This window comes from Schistocerca gregaria, chromosome 2 (genome assembly GCF_023897955.1).
Source record: "Schistocerca gregaria isolate iqSchGreg1 chromosome 2, iqSchGreg1.2, whole genome shotgun sequence".
NCBI classification, from domain to species: domain Eukaryota; kingdom Metazoa; phylum Arthropoda; class Insecta; order Orthoptera; family Acrididae; genus Schistocerca; species Schistocerca gregaria.
In genome coordinates, this window is record NC_064921.1 from 787,049,233 (window position 1) to 787,067,106 (window position 17,874).

Genomic DNA, 17,874 nt, shown 5'->3' on the forward strand with positions numbered 1-17,874 from the left:
GTTTTACCCCTGCCCTAGTGAGATAAGCCTCTAAATCCTTACATTTGTCTTCTAGCCACCCCTGCTTAGCCATTTTTCACTTCCTGTCGATCTCATTTTTGAGACGTCTGTATTCCTTCTTGCCTGCTTCATTTACTGCATTTTTATGTTTTCTCCTTTCATCAATTAAATTCAATATTTCTTCTGTTACCCAAGGATTTCTACTACGTCTTTTTACCTACTTGATCTTCTGCAGCCTTCACTACTTCATCACTCAAAGCTACCAATTCTTTTTCTACTGTATTTCTTTCCCCCATTCTTGTCAATTGCTCCCTTATGCTGTCCCTGAAACTCTGTAAAAACTCTGGTTTTTTTAGTTTATCCAAGTCCCATCTCCTTAAATTCCCACCTTTTTGCAGTTTCTTCAGTTTTAATCTACAGGTCATAACCAAAAGATTGTGATCAGAGTCCACATCTGCCCCTGGAAATGACTTACAATTTAAATCCTGTTTCCTAAATATGTGTCTTACCATTATACACTCCTGGAAATTGAAAAAAGAACAGCGTGAATTCATTGTCCCAGGAAGGGGAAACTTTATTGACACATTCCTGGGGTCAGATACATCACATGATCACACTGACAGAACCACAGGCACATAGACACAGGCAACAGAGCATGCACAATGTCGGCACTAGTACAGTGTATATCCACCTTTCGCAGCAATGCAGGCTGCTATTCTCCCATGGAGACGATCGTAGAGATGCTGGATGTAGTCCTGTGGAACGGCTTGCCATGCCATTTCCACCTGGCGCCTCAGTTGGACCAGCGTTCGTGCTGGACGTGCAGACCGCGTGAGACGACGCTTCATCCAGTCCCAAACATGCTCAATAGGGGACAGATCCGGAGATCTTGCTGGCCAGGGTAGTTGACTTACACCTTCTAGAGCACGTTGGGTGGCACGGGATACATGCGGACGTGCATTGTCCTGTTGGAACAGCAAGTTCCCTTGCCGGTCTAGGAATGGTAGAACGATGGGTTCGATGACGGTTTGGATGTACCGTGCACTATTCAGTGTCCCCTCGACGATCACCAGAGGTGTACGGCCAGTGTAGGAGATCGCTCCCCACACCATGATGCTGGGTATTGGCCCTGTGTGCCTCGGTCGTATGCAGTCCTGATTGTGGCACTCACCTGCACGGCGCCAAACACGCATACGACCATCATTGGCACCAAGGCAGAAGCGACTATCATCGCTGAAGACGACACGTGTCCATTCGTCCCTCCATTCACGCCTGTCGCGACACCACTGGAGGCGGGCTGCACGATGTTGGGGCGTGAGCGGAAGACGGCCTAACGGTGTGCGGGACCATAGCCCAGCTTCATGGAGACGGTTGCGAATGGTCCTCGCCGATACCCCAGGAGCAACAGTGTCCCTAATTTGCTGGGAAGTGGCGGTGCGGTCCCCTACGGCACTGCGTAGGATCCTACGGTCTTGGCGTGCATCCGTGCGTCGCTGCGGTCCGGTCCCAGGTCGACGTGCACGTGCACCTTCCGTCGACCACTGGCGACAACATCGATGTACTGTGGAGACCTCACGCCCCACGTGTTGAGCAATTCGGCGGTACGTCCACCAGGCCTCCCGCATGCCCACTATACGCCCTCGCTCAAAGTCCGTCAACTGCACATACGGTTCACGTCCACGCTGTCGCGGCATGCTACCAGTGTTAAAGACTGCGATGGAGCTCCGTACGCCACGGCAAACTGGCTGACACTGACGGCGGCGGTGCACAAATGCTGCGCAGCTAGCGCCATTCGACGGCCAACACTGCGGTTCCTGGTGTGTCCGCTGTGCCGTGCGTGTGATCATTGCTTGTACAGCCCTCTCGCAGTGTCCGGAGCAAGTATGGTGGGTCTGACACACCGGTGTCAAGGTGTTCTTTTTTCCATTTCCAGTAGTGTATAATCTATCTGAAACCTGTCACTATCTCCAGGCTTCTTCCATGTATACAGTCTTATTTTGTGATTCTTGAACCAAGTGTTAGCCATGATTAAGTTGTACTCTGTGCAAAATTCTACCAGGCGGATTCCTCTTTCATTTCTTTGCCCCAGTCCATATTCACCTACTACGTTTCCTTCTCTCCCTTTTCCTACTACCGAATTCCAGTCACCCATGACTATTAAATTTTCGTCACCCTTCACTATCTGGATAATTTATTTTATTTGATCATACATTTCTTAAATTTTTTCGTCATCTGTAGAGCTAGTTGGCATATAAACTTGTACTATTGTAGTAGGTGTGAGCATCGTATCTATCTTGGCCACAATAATGCGTTCACTATGATGTTTGTAGTAGCTTACCCGCACTCCTATTTTCCTATTCATTATTAAACCTACTCCTGCATTATCCCTATTTGATTTTGTGTTTCTAACCCTGTATTCACCTGACCAAAAGTGTTGTTCCTCCTGCCACCGAATTTCACTAATTCCCACTATATCTAACTTTAACCTATCCATTTCCCTTTTTAAATTTTCTTACCTACCCGCCCGATTAAGGGATCTGATATTCCACGCTCCGATCCGTAGAACGCCAGTTTCCTTTCTCCTGATAACGACATCCTCATGAGTAGTCTCCGCCAGGAGATCCGAATGGGGGACTATTTTACCTCCGAAATATTTTACAAAAGAAGAAGTCATCATTTTTTAATCATACAGTAAAGCTGCATCCCCTCGGGATAAATTATGGTAGTAGTTTCCTCTTGCTTTCAGCCGTTCGCAGTACCAGCGCAGCAAGACCGTTTTTGTTATTGTTACGTGGCCAGATCACTTAATCATCCAGACTGTTGCCCCTGCAACTTCTGAAAAGGCTGCTGCCCCTTTCGAGAACCACACGTTTGCCTTTCCTCTCCACAGATACACCTCCGTTGTGGTTGCACCTACGGTACGGCTGTCTGTATCGCTGAGGCACGCAAGCCTCCCCACCAACGGCAAGGTCCATGGTTCATGGGGGGACTGTATTTTATTTAAATCCCAGTCGTTCTGGTAGCATTGATACCGAATGTTTTGATAACCTTATTTCCTGTCAACTGTCATGTCGTGACGTACGTAATTTTGTTTCACGCACTGCCATCCATTGTGTTGGTTCAGAGTTTTTATGCTGTCGCCCCCTATCTTATGTAGTTATTGTGCGATGGGCGTCGAGACATAGTATACTGTGCACATGCAGATTCCAGGGAACACTTTGTCGAGGCACGTATCTGTCAGCCGTCGTCATTGTTTACTTGCTAGAAAATTAAATTTATTTGACATGAGGTTATAAAAATAAATTTTAAGACTCTGTGTAATTATCATGCTCACCAGAGCGCCACTTCTGTACATTTCCTACTTTTGCTCGAGGGATTCCTATTTTAGTTCCCAGAGCATTGACAGTTACGTGGTGTATGAACCCACCAGTAACGTAGCAGCCCGCATCTGAATTGCTTCTATCTCTTTCCTCTGTACAAAGATTAGGTGTTATAGTCACCTGTTCAGGTTTGTATCATCTTCTTATCAATTCTACCTTGTTCTCCCTTTCATTCGACCGAAAATTAATAATTTTTTGGAAGTCTGTTTTCTGACATTCTATCAACATTTCATTCTATTCTCTTCTGTCTTGCCATTAGCTGAAAGGTTTAGAAGTCCGTTTAAATATTTATTTTACCCATTTTATTACAACCCCTCACAAATTTCATGAACTTAATCTCGGCTGCCTGTATACATAATTTTTGTTATAGTCCATGATTCGAAACGATAAACAAGAATAGGTAGAGCCATAACTTTACATTTATGACCTGTTTCTTGTTTTTCTTCCATAAGTCCTTCTAACTGTTCTCCAGATACCTAGAAATTTACTAGCGTCATTGTCAATGTCTTCGTAATTCAAGTGTTCTAAAATAATTTCATTTATTAGTCCTCCTGATCTGATTGGATTCTTCTCTCTGAAAGCCATTATCTTTGAAGTGTTTGATTATACAGCTAAACTGTAGTATATTCGATTGTAACTCAATTTTTATACTAATCTTTGTAAGTTATCTACTGCTTCCTTCATAATTATCTGATAATCAGCATATAATAGATTATTTAATGTTAAGCTAGATCCTATTTTATGTTCTGTCTTTCACCTTTTCACCTTGTAACTAGGTCACCAATAGTTAAATCAATTGAATTTGGCATAGACTATACTGTTGTCAAACATCTTGGTTTATTACAATTTCATTCAATATTTTTGAACCTATAATTGTAAGCATTTTCGAATTTAGATAGATTGCGTGAATATCCCTTCACAAAAATTCATTGCTTCTCGATCATTGTTCTCATGAAATTAATGCATCAGTTATAGTTTGCAGTCTTCGATTAAGAATTTTTCCATGGCTGTAACGAATCGTGCAGTCGTTGGGATCTCTGAGTCAACAGATGGGAACGTTTGCGTGACAACAACCATCTGCACGAACAGCTGGACGACGTTTGCTGCAGGATGAACTACCAGTTCAGAGACTGTGGCTTCGGTTACCCTTGAAACTGCATCATAGACAGGAGCGCCTGTGATGGTGTACTCAACGACGAAGCTGGGTGCACGAATGGCAAATAGTCCTTTTTTCAGATGAACCCAGGTTCTATTTACAGCATCATGATGGTGGCATCCGCGACATCACGGTGAACGCGCATTGGAAGCGTGTATTCGTCATCGCCATACCGGCGTGTCACCCGGCGTGATGGTATGGGGTGCCATTGGTTACACGTCTCGGTCACCTTTTGTTCGCATTGACGGCACTTTGAACAGTGGACGTCACATTTCAGATTTGTTACGACACGTAGCTCTACCCTTCATTCGACCCCTGCGAAACCCTACATTTCAGCAGGATAATGCACGACCGCATGTTGTAGGTCCTGTACGGGCCTTTCTGGACACAGAAAACGTTCGTCTGCTGCCCTGGCCAGCACATTCTCCAGATCTCTCAGTAATTGAAAAAGTATTGTCAATGGTGGCCGAGCAACTAGCTCGTCACAATACGCCAGCTAACCTGTTGTATCGTGTTGAAGCTGCATGGACAGCTGTACCTGTACACGCCATCCAAGCTCTGATTGACTCAATGCCCAGGCGTATCAAGGCCGTTATTACGTCCAGAAGTTGTTGTTCTGGGTACTGATTTCTCATTATCTATGCACCCAAATTGCGTGAAAATATAATCACATGCCAGTTCTAGTATAATATATTTGTGCAATGAATACCCGTGTATCATCTCCATTTCTTATTGGTGTAGCAATTTTAATGCCCAGTAGTGTAAGAATCACCATAATTTTGATTCGGTTCAGGCTTTTGTACTGTTTTAGATTTGCATTTTAGAGAAACTGGTGAAGCGTAAGAGCTATATATGTGTGAAAAATTGGTTACTTCCTTGAAGGAGTTACACTGAGCTCGCAGCTGCTGGACCCCATGACTGTTTTCCCCTCGGCAGAGACTCTGCGCCTGTACCCGCCACTTGGCTTCCTGATGCGGCAGTGTACTGGGGCGTACCAGGTGCCGGGCAGCGACCTGCGCCTGCGCGTGGGGGACGTGGTGTACGTGTCGCTGCTGTCGCTGCACCGCGACCCGCGACTCTTCCCTGAGCCGCTGCGCTTCAACCCGGAACGCTTCAGCAGCGGACACGCCCACCCAGCCTACCTGCCGTTTGGTGACGGACCACGAACCTGTCTCGGTGAGTGAGCTATCATTACAGACACGTCTTGGCTCATATACGTGGACAGCCATTAATATGCATACAAAAAGGAAGAACGAATTGTTTTTGTGGAAATCGAAATATTATTTCTGAAATTACACCTCCTACAAAAAAGTTAAGCACGCAGATGACAGGAGTAAACGGAATGAAACTTCACGATTTGAGAAGGAATGTGATGTTATTTCAGCGATTACAAAATCGAGTCAAAACTTGGCGATGTGAGCTCACTTATCAGTAGGACGTTGCAAATACTGTGAACTCGATGCATTCACTGATTCTTTTGTAAAGAGTATCATAATTAACTTCCATTTTCTGCTATGGCAAGATGGAACACGTCTGTAGTACAACTCAGAAATATAGAAAGGTGATGGTCGCACAGCCGGCCGGTGTGGCCGTGCTTTTCTAGGCACTTCAGTCTGGAACCTCGTGACCGCTACGGTCGCAGGTTCGAATCATGCCTTGGGCATGGATGTGTGTGATAGGTTAGTTAGGTTTAAGTAGTTCTAAGTTGTAGGGGACTGATGACCTCAGAAGTTAAGTCCCGTAGTCCTCAGAGCCATTTGAACAATTTTTTTCTTGGTCGCACAATTTTTCCAAAATTTCATTATCAGACTGAAGCTGTACAATGATGAGTTAAAAAAGTTATTGGCAAAAATATACATAACTGTCCACCTAATTATTGCAACATAAAATAGTATAGTCCTTACATAAAAATCAAATTTTGAAGATGGGAAAAACGACAGAGAAATGAAGGAGCAGAGGAGAAAAGCGCAAGAGTTTTGGAAGATTGTCAGAAGTCTGATATGGAGCAAGGGTGTAGCCCAAATCAGCAAAAAGGTTATATACTGGTTATGCTATGTCCCGATTCTGACATATGCATCAGAAACCTGGGCTATCAAAGGAAGAGAGAAAAGCAAAGTATAAGCTAATGAGATGAAATTCTTGGGAAACAGTATTGGAGCGATAAAGATAGACAGGTTAAGAAATGAGACGATCAGAGAGTTAATGAAGGTGGATCAATTACAGGAGGAGATAGAGAAATCAAGGTTGAGATCGTATTGACACGTTATGAGAATAGAGGAGAAGAGGATACTCAGGAGGATACACGAAATGAAACTGGAAGCAAAGAGACGAAGAGGAAGACCGAGACACAGGTGACTGAAAGGAGTAGAGGAATGCATCCTGAAGAAAGGAGAAGACTGGACCAAGATGAAGACACGGAGATAGTGGCAAGACAGATGATGATGGAGAGGCCTATATTCCACACAGACTAGGACAGAGGCTAGAAACTGTCCAAGATTAATGATGATGATCATGATGATGTTGATGATGATGACATAAACTATTACAAATGTCAACATGTTTTACACAAAGCCCTATAACCAATTTTATTGTACATTATTTACTTGTGCACAGAGGTAGTTGGCGTGATGGTACATTCACAGATCGTATTCCCTTCATTTCATCAGATACAGAACATTCTAGCGAGAACAGTTGGAATCATAGTATCAGTATATCATTTTACATTTGTTGACAGAATGCAACGTTCTGTGTAACAGTGCAGTCGTATGGCACAAAGGGACAGGAGAAAAAGGATTTATAACGCAGTAGCACAAAAGTACGTCTGTTATCTGTCCTAAAGAACTTACAGTGGCTAGGGTGCTCTTACAAATATTGCAATAGTAATTTTGCGATCCACTTCAGTGCTTATACATAGCAACAGAAAGGAACAAAAATGATTGCACATGAACCGATCCAACAAACCAACCAAAAGCACAGTAAAAAAATACTATTAGAAATTACTCTGTTCTGCAATACTTAGATACACTTGTGTACTTTATACCACAAACTTTTTGTACATTTTATTCCTCAGCTTCAGTCTGACAATGAAATTTTGAACACGTAACGTTTCATAAACAATTGTCCGATCAAGTCCTTTCTATATTTCAAAGTTGTGCCAAATCCTCTACTATGGAAGTACATCTACATTACGTAACTTGACCTTCTTACCTTGCGTACTGGTACTGCAATGGAATAGATATCGAAGGTGGTGCCATACAGGGACAGATCTGGCCATCTTTCTGCCCATGGGACTACCTCAAAAGCACACAGATAGTTCAAAGCGTGCCATTTGTGAACGAGAATTGTCCTGTTCAAAAATAACAGCTCACCGTCGCATCTGGTGTAGCATTTGAGAAGTTACAATGTCCATGTGACCTATTGTTGTGCTGTCAGCATTCCCTCAATGACTCCAGTGGTGACTTGAAGTCATATCGTGCTTTTACCAACACCGATATATCAGAAGTATTCAATATCCTCACTATAAGATGATTGAAGGGCGATCTGTTTCAGTTGCTAAATGCCATTGAAAAGCCAAGATCGCACAAAATATTTTTTATCCAACACAACTGGTTTCAATAGCCTTTGCTGTCATCTTAAGGTCTTAAACATCTTTTAGTAGTAAAACATGTTCATTTTACGCTGAACCTCATGCACAAGATGTCAAGTGGATGACAAACGTTTGTAATGTGCTGAGGTTTATCCATTTGAAACCTCGTGCGTGAGTTTCAGCGTAAAATGGACATGCTTTACTACAAAAAGATGTGTAATACCTGAAGATGACAGCAAAGACTGTTGAAACTGGTAGTCTTGAACGAAAGATATTTTTTGTGCTCTTATCTTTTGAATGGCTTTTGACACCAGGAGTAACACCACTGTGGCTCCCCAAAGCAGTGGAAGAATGGGACCTCTTCCAGGTCACCGCCATCCTCACGATCCAACGCTGGACATTATCTATTCGTAACATTGTCTATTCATCAACAAGCACCAAATGGAGATCTTGAGTTTTTGCAGACATATTCTGACACATCTAGCATACAGTTAACGCACCACTCTAGACCCGTCCTTTGTGTTCTGATGTGAATGATAGCCTGATATTTAGACAGAAGTTCCCTAGTTCAGATGCTGCTCTTCTCTACCCAGTGACGCATAACTACACAGAATGTTGCTCCGAGTCTATTACTTGTCGCCGGATGACAGCTGAAGACGTGAAATGGTTGCCATATGGCTGGCGCACGATACGGCGCTCCTCCCTCCTAGTGGGCAGACGTGGGTGACCAGAACCTCGACAATGACTATGCTTGCTCTCACGTTCCCAACAGTGGGCCACTGTTACACCTGCATAATACACCTCGATATCCCACGTCTCGACCACCTCACTAAATGGAGATCCAAGATGACGCCCCTTTCTTTGCCATCACCTGCTGATAACATCGTCTCTTGCGAAAACGCGATGACTTCATCGCCTACGCAGTGACAGCCCAAAAATCTGACCCCATTCATGCCCCTTGTACATCTTACGAGGTCTGCTAACAACACTAAAACTGAACGACGCCAAAGCTGCCTGGTACCCATTCCACCGGCCAGAGAAATTTTCGACTCTACTCGCTTACATACCTTCCGATAATATGTATATGCACTAAAATTGACTTCCACTCTCGTCTTCCGAGTACTTCAGTTTTTGGCAGGCAGTGTAGTTTTCTTTAAAATATGTAAACTTCTTCATGCCCTCGTAGTATTTCAGGAAACTTTTTTCTTTCCACTTTCCTGTTGTTACTACAAAAAAAAATTTTTTTGGATGTTTCAGCAGGTTTTGAAGTCATCAGAATCGCTATGCACTTAATTCTTGTGTAGTATAAGCGAACAAAAACAATTCCTTACTCGATATATTATATGGATACCGACAATGACGCATTAATTCGATATTTCTCTCCGTCAAACACTTAATGGTTTGACGTGCTGTCTGTCACATAGCACTGTAACAACGAATAACAAGTGCTGTGATTACGAGAGTATTTCGCATTTCTTTGGTGCATTCTGACAAATTATTGGACATCATTGAGAGTTAATTATTATTTGGTCCTTGCAAGCAGTTAGCGAAACAGACGATAATTACGTTAGAAATACATCACAAAGAAACTACTTTAATTGTTTTCAGTTCATCTTGGACACTCCAGAACACCGTGTGAAGCTTAAATTTCTATTACAGCGTTACATAATGTTTCTCCATTTTATGAGCATTTCCTTACTGCAAACGACATTCGGCTATATTTGAACTTCGATCAAATGTCTTAGATATGTGTACGTATGGCTCCATCTTGTACCTAGTAATACACATTCCGATGCTCTTCAGTCTTCAATGTACGTCGCAATGTAACCCAATTTTGGTTGAGCTTCACGAAATTCATCGTAGAGACTAGCAGGACCACAATGAAATGTTACAAACCAATTGTAAGTGTAAACAGTCTCTCCTGAAGATGCTTCATTTGCAGAATATTTATAGTTTCTCTTTTTGTCAGTTACATTCAATATCTCCTGTGTTATCTAAGGATTTCTACGAGGCTTTGGCGTTGTACCTACTTGATTCTCTTCCGCTCTCACTATTTCATATCTCAACACTACACCATTCATCTTCTACCGAATTACTATGCCCTATTCTAGTCGACCAGTGTCTACTGCTCCCTCTGGCCCTCTGTTATTCTCAGCAGCTAATAGCTCCTTCAAATTATCCAGATGTCATCTCTTTAATTTTCTATCTTTTTGCAGTTTTCGAGTTTTAATCAACAGTCCTTAATCAATAAACTGTGTTCGGAATCCACATCTGACCCTGCAAATATCTTACACTTTAAAATCTTTTTTATAATTCTCTGTCTTATCATTATAGAATCAATCATACACCCTCTGGGTTCTTCAGGTCTCTTCCAAACATTCAACCTTAGTTCACAATCCTTAAATCAACTATCAGCGATTTATAAATTATGCTCTGTGCAAAATTCTACCAAGTGGCTTTCTATTTTACTGACATCCCGTCACTCACCATACACATAGGCCTACTGTTGTTCTTCTCTTCCTCTTCCGACTATCAAATTCAGGTTACTAATCACAATTAAGATTTCGTCTCCCTTAACTATTTGAATAATTTCTTCAATTCCTTCATCTGTGGAGATACTTAGTATATAAACATGTACAACAGCGGTTTGGTGTGTCTATCTTGGCTGTGATAATGAGTTCACTATGCTATTCCTAGTAGCTTAGATGCATCCCTATTTTCTTAATCACTATTAAACCCAGACCTCCATTAGCCCTATAATCACCGGACTAGAATTCCTGTTCGTCCTGTAGCCGAACGCCACTAATTCCCACTATATCGAACATCAATCTATCCATTTCCTTTTTTAAACTTTTTAACATATCTGCTCGGTTACAGGACCTAGCATTCCACACTCCGATCCATTCCTGTAATCACACAACCCCCATAACTAGCTCCCACCTTGAAATCCGAATGGGGGCTCTTTACGTCTGTACTAATGGTGCCTTGCTGGTGCCACATTTATAACATCGTGCTGTGACTCGCACACACATAATCACCTGATGGAAGGAAAGCAGTGATTGAGAGGGGAGCATGACAAGATCGTAATCTACATCTGATGATATTTAATCTGTATATTAAGTGGAAAGTAGAGGAAACCAAAGAAAATTTGAATATGAATTCAAATTTACAGAGAAAGAATTTGAGAATTCCTGATGACAATGCAATTCCATGAGAGACAGCAAATAACTTGCAAGAGAAGATGAACAGTATGGACATTGTCTTAAACACCAAAAAAAAGCACAACAAGGATAATATAATGCATAATCAGGTGTTGCTGAGGAAATAAGATGCACACTAGTATATGAGTTCTGCCATTTGGGTAGCAAAATGACTATTGGTGGTCAAAAAAGAGAGGATATATAGATTAGAAAATATTTTCTGAAAATATTTGTATAAGTGTAGTCATGTATGGAAAAGAAATGTGAACTACAATTACTTTACATAAGAGGAGAATAGAAGCTTTTGAAATATGGTGCTACACAATAATGCTGATGTGTAAATGGGTTGATCGTGGGTACTGAAATGATTTGGGGAGAAAAGACATTTGTGACATGACTAGAAGAACAGATCGGTCATAGCATACATTCTGAGTCATCAATGGATCAACAGTTTAGCAGTAGAGGGAAGTGTGCAGGGTAAAATTCATAGGAGTGTAAGGTGTGAGGCAAATCCAACACCTTCCATGAAAACCCTGACATAATTAACAAATCCAGTAGTATGTCACATAGCTCCGAATAAATCGTGACATTAAATTAACCAAAGTAATACGAGTAACGAGTGAGCAAATGGAATACCACAGACTAACACAAGAATGCCTAAATGCATGTGATACCTTCCCACCGTGAGACAGACGGAGTTCCAAGGGGAGAAACGAGAATAAAAGCCAAGAGCAGAACCGTGTTAAGTTAGAAGGCCCTACGATAAGGGACGGACCACCACGTTGCCAGCTAACCGTTAGGACCACCCCCCAGCTCATGTTAAAAGCTAGAGCCTTAGCGTGAGACTTTTTCCCGTCTCTGTTATATTGTAAACTTTAAAAACATTGCCCCACCACGAAAAGTATAACGTTTCTCATTGGATAGACAGTATTTTTGTAGGCGGTGCTTAAGGTTAACATTGAGACCCTGATTGGTCAGATGAAAACACAGCCAGATAGCTTTTTTTTTAAACCTTCTTCGGTAAATTGTAGTAAGGAGAAGTTAGGAGAGAGTTGCTTCTGAGACGGCGAGGTGAGCGGAGCTGTGCTGCCTGCCGCCCCATGACGAACACAGTCAAGGTAATGAACGCACGCGATGCCGCATAACAGCGCATAAAGCTTCACTCAGAGCTGCAGAAGTCTCATCTGTTACAGCCCCTTTTTGCGTAATAATATTGTCGATCGTAAATTAAAGCTCATGGTGTTCACATTTACCACTTCAAGAAAAATTCTGAAATGCGATGATTTTTCTGTTATATAGCTATTGAGAGGCCACATCAGCCCCTGTAATTTACGACAAGTTAGATAAGTAATTAAAGATAATTGAGGGTCACTGTAAACCATTTTGATAGTTTTCTCTTTTGTTAAACCTAATTTAAACCTAGATTATAGATGTGATATGGCATAGGTCATCCTTCGATGCATTGTAGAACTAGGAAACCCTTTGAGGGAATATTCGTTCACGTTTTTGTTGAAGACAGTTGCTATTTTACCATCCTGTATTAAAACATTTGCTTTTATCAATAGTGCAATTTATAAACAATGTTTTGTGAGTAGAATAAAATTTCCAATGGTAAACTTAACTGCTTTTTCGACGTTATTTTACCAGCTAACTAAAAATAGGAAAGCCTTGAACCCCTTCCACTAAATTTCGTTAGTATTAAGATTCTTTTACAGGGAGTTCAGTGGAGCTGACGCTGAAATCATTAAGTATTTGGTTATATCATCGCTAGTCTCACTGAACTCTCCTGAATTCTACATGTCATGTGTGGTCTGACGTCTCCTTACCAGTAACATGTCCCAGGTTCAAACTAATCCGATGAGACCGATGACCTTGCTGTCTGGTCTCCTTCCCTAAAACAACCCAACCCCAATTCACTAAAAAAAACACCCTCAGAGCGTCGTGGCGCGAAAGTGGTAGGGAGACACGATACAGAACAAACAGACACCACGCAGAATGTTAAAGGAGACCAAGAGATGAATACAGTAAGTAGATTCAGAAAGTTGTTGTAGTTATTTAGAGATGATGAGGCTCACACGTGATCGAGTACCACAGTGAGTGGCATCAAACGAGTCGCCGGACTGAAGACTACAACAACACAACGTACTGTTTAAGTAATCACTGCTGTTGTTAAAAAAATTTTGAGACTCCTTTGCGTAATTCTCGTTATCTGTTATGGTAATAATATCTCCTTTTACATTAATGTGCCTGTCGTTTTGTCTGTAGAACAGCTTGATGTTAGTGAGTGGTGCTGTTCTACAGGTCAGTCGTTCTCTCTGGTCGAGGTGAAAGCTGGGCTCGCGGCTCTGCTGTCGCGCTTCGAGTTCTGGCGGTGCGCTCGCTCAGCTGGCAGCCCAATCCCTCTGGAGCCTCGCAAGGTCATCCTGGCGGCAGCCCATGGGCTGTATGTCCGAGTCACACCCAGAGCGTGGCTGCCTGTCAACTGAGAGCCTGAAAATAAGCAACAGTTCTGAAACGTTGCGCTGCAAATTCAGGCATCTCTATTACGTCTGTCCTAGTAGTCGGTGGCAGGTGCCACATTTGTACCATTACCAGGCTGTGACTGGCGCTTACATAATAAACTGAAGATGTATTACAGCAGGGGTATAAGCTGTTATGGCATATCTGTCCCCCTAGAGTAATTTGAGATTGTACTTGCATCACAGAGGGTGGAACTTACTTTTGTAGTCCAGGAAGTGAGCATCTCACAACAACAAATCTGGAGAAATGAGTATGTCAAAAAAATACAACAGTTGGTGCCACTCAGTGCTGTACTCTTTCTTGCTATGTCCCAGCTAATTCAACTTCACTCTGGTTATACATATCATGTTCCTGACACAGACTGCTCTACACGCAGCTGTCGAAGATGCTCTGGGGTATGCAGCTGCTATAGTGCAAGCGGTAAGTCGGCTCCTACTCTTGCAGTGCCCCAGGCCCAGTTGAGTGGCATGACATAATTCCTTTTCACTAACGCTCAGTTATGCAACTGAAGGTAAGTGTCTGTGCAGAAATTTTAATCTTAGGTCTGGTGTTGTGATAAATCATCTAGAAACACGTCCCCACAGCAGCTGCACAGGGTTTCCCCCTTAGCAGATGGAGGTTGGACATTGTGAAACATCTTGAGTACATTTGCCTGTCAAACGAAGAGATGCAGACTCTCCGGACAACAGAATTGATGAACTGATGTTCTGTTACTGGTCTCCTGACATCAATGCCACAGACCATAAAGCTCATTTAATGGAAAGTCTACAGACCTGTGTCCTAGACTCACATGAAATGAGTCGCCTCGTCATAAATGAACACTGTATTGCAGGTATCTGTTATAGATCAGTATTGATATTCTTGTCTTATGCAACTATAACTGAGTGGGGATCCTCTGTTACAGATTTTATCTTTCGTTTATGCACTTAGGAGGATCTGACGCTAGCAGAAGGGGCTTGCTTGTTTCAGATATGCGAATTCTGTCCACTGATACGTTCATTATACTTCAAAAATGGCTTAATTATATATGGACATACTGTGCGTGCAGTCACATTAGAAAGTTGTATCCTGACACAATAAATCTGCCGCAATACATCTGAAAGAGTAGACGAAATAGTCAAATGGATGAGAGGTAATTATATTTTAAAGTTGTGAGACATCACTTCGTTTAAAGGGCATTTTCAGATACAATTTACTCTTCTAATAGTGCCTTCATTTCATTGTTGTAAGTTTCCAAGTTGTAAATAACAAATTACATTATTTATATGCTGTGCTGATTAAATGGAACCATGGTTTTAAAAATTTCATTTTTATCTCATGTAAATGCCTACCCAATGTCATATACAATGATTTCTGTTTGTACGTTCATTTCTTACGTTAACTGTTTTAGTTTGTTGTTACGTTACACATATGCAGGCGAGCGATTTGGCCGCTTAGAGTTGGTACGTGGAGAGGTGAACCTGATTGCATGGCTGAGTGCGAGTCAATGGGGCTAGAAAGCATGCGGCCTCATCAGGTAAGCTCAGGTAACAAAACAATCTGCCTCAGTTGCTGGAAATGGGTACATCCTAATGGAGATGAAGATGACAATGGTGACACACATGGTTGGTGTAGGAGATATAGGAATGATGGCGTACTTACGAGAGTCTGAACTAAGGCAGCTTATAGCTCATAGAAATACTACAGTAAATGACAGTTACATAATAAAGCAAACCTGAATACAGCAGCTATGTCAGAAAAATGAGGCACATACAGTAAACCAATAATATTTTCAATAACTTGAAAACAAAATAATTTAATATTTTACAGTCACTAAATATTTTCACAACAGCATTTGAACTAACGACTTTTAAATGAAACATCCTGGCAGATTAAAACTGTGTGCCTAGCCGAGACTCGAACTCGGGACCTTTGCATTTCACGGGAAAGTGCTCTCCCAACTGAGCTACCCAAGCACGACTCACCCCAGTTCTCACAGCCTTACTTCTGCCAGTACCTCGTCTTCTACCTTCCAAACTTTACAGAAGCACTCCTGTGAACCATGCAGAACTTCGGAGTTAGTTTGGAAGGCAGGAGACGATGTACTGGCAGAAGGAAGGGTGTGAGAACGGGGCGTGAGTCGTGCTTGGGTAGCTCAGTTGGTAGAGCACTTGCTCGTGAAATGCAAAGGTCCCGAGTTCGAGTCGCCGGCACGGTAGCTCGCGTGTTCAGTCAGAGGGTTTAGCTACCTTCTGTAATAAAAAAACTGAGCGAACGGATCAACGAACAACCAGAACAAGTATCATCGAACGTCCGCAACGAACGAAGTCAACGAACAATATAGAACAAAATGGGATTTAAATAAAAAAAAGTCTCGGTCCGGCACACACTTTTAATCGGCCAGGAAGTTTCATATCAGCGCACACTCCGCTACAGAGTGAAAATCTGATTCTAGACTTTTAAATGGTTCAAGCAGCTTCAACAAACGATGCCTCAGATGACAGCTTTGCTCTATAGCTACCACTCCTGAATTTCAATCGTCTGTATCTACTTTGTTTATTGATTTATTATGTTTGGAGATCTCTTAATTATGCAGTTGTTTGTCCAAACATCATAGCTTGTACAATAACTAGCATTAATAATCATATCTTGTCGTATGTGTGTAGTCATTCAAAGAATATGTTTTCCATGTTTGCCAGTAACTTAAGTTAAACATAATTACAACCGCATAAAAAAACGATTTAAAACTGGTCGGTCACATATGTTAGCTGACACCGCTACTGGGAAGAGTACCAAAAGACGTTTCTACCTACCATACAACAATAATTGTGTAAACAATATGTAACTAAAAGCTGTTGTCATTGAATGTGAGTGGACTTACGTAAGAATACCTGTCAGTTTATTTATGAACAAACTTAAACTTTTATTTATTATAAATGATCTGAATGTGACTGAATGTTTATATCAATTACTTATTTAAATATTGTGGTTATAGTTCAGTTTAGGGCAGAAAGTGTGAGTCTGAGTCAAAACCGTGTCTCGAGAATTTAAGAAAGATGTACTTTTGGTGGTGGCAGCCTTTAGCCAATGGAGAAGCAACCAGTGGTGGAATACTAATGGATTCAGTACAAATACTTTTAGAGTGGGGCGCTCAACAGAACGATTGGCAACATTTACGCCAGTTCTTGAAGAAGGAAGAACTGCCGGCGAGTTAGTGAGATTTTTGTTCGTGTGGGGGATTGATATTGGATGAGGAACTGCTGCTACAAGACCTTAACTTTTAGTCACTTTCCATTGATATCTGGTGGAAGACGGAGCTGTCTGTGTAACATGGGCTATTCGATCGTGTGGGTAATTGATTCTGGGTGGTGAACGGTCCTTACAATACTTTAAATACTTATGGGACATTGACTTTCATTAGGAACAAATGTGCTTCAGTCCAGAATTTTAAATTATCCGCTTGCATTACAGAACTGAGAGTATAGAGAATATGAGTTCATACTCGTTATCTCACGCGGCAGGCTGCGCCAAACCAACCAGGGGACATACAACTATAAGGAAACGTGTTTAAATTAACTGGTAAAAATTATTTGAGTGATTCGAGTGTAGATTTAAATTGTAAGTTAAAAACATATCTTTTCAGTTCTTAAATGTATATGCAACAATTAATAACAATTTTTGTTTGAGAATATTTGTTTCTCTTTCTCTATCATGCTAAAAACCACAAACGTCAGCTGCTCACAACGATCTACAAATGGTTCAAATGGCTCTGAGCACTAAGGGCCTTAACTTCTGAGGATATCAGTCCCCTAGAACTTAGAACTACTTAAAACCAACTAACCTAAGGACATCACACACATTCATGCCCGAGGCAGGACTTGAACCTGTGACCGTAGCGGTCGCACGGTTCCAGGCTGTAGTGCCTAGAACCCCTCGGCCACACCGACCGGCAACGATCTACACAAGGGTTTGGTGTGGGGAAAGTGGGTTACGTCCGAATTATTTTTACAAGTTACTTCATAAATACAATCAAGGTATAGTGTTGAATACACG

General features: G+C 41.9%; 1 protein-coding gene across 1 annotated transcript in view; it reads left to right on the plus strand.

Annotated features, from left to right (window-relative positions):
- LOC126335044 (cytochrome P450 6k1-like) overlaps nucleotides 1-15,144 on the plus strand; it is a 46,861-nt gene extending 31,717 nt beyond the window's left edge. The window contains exons 5-6 of the mRNA XM_049997914.1: nucleotides 5,473-5,712; nucleotides 13,624-15,144. Of these exons, the coding sequence (XP_049853871.1) occupies nucleotides 5,473-5,712; nucleotides 13,624-13,808 (425 nt within the window). The 3' untranslated portion in view covers nucleotides 13,809-15,144. The remainder of the gene's footprint in view (nucleotides 1-5,472; nucleotides 5,713-13,623) is intronic.
- Nucleotides 15,145-17,874: the final 2,730 nt, after the last annotated feature.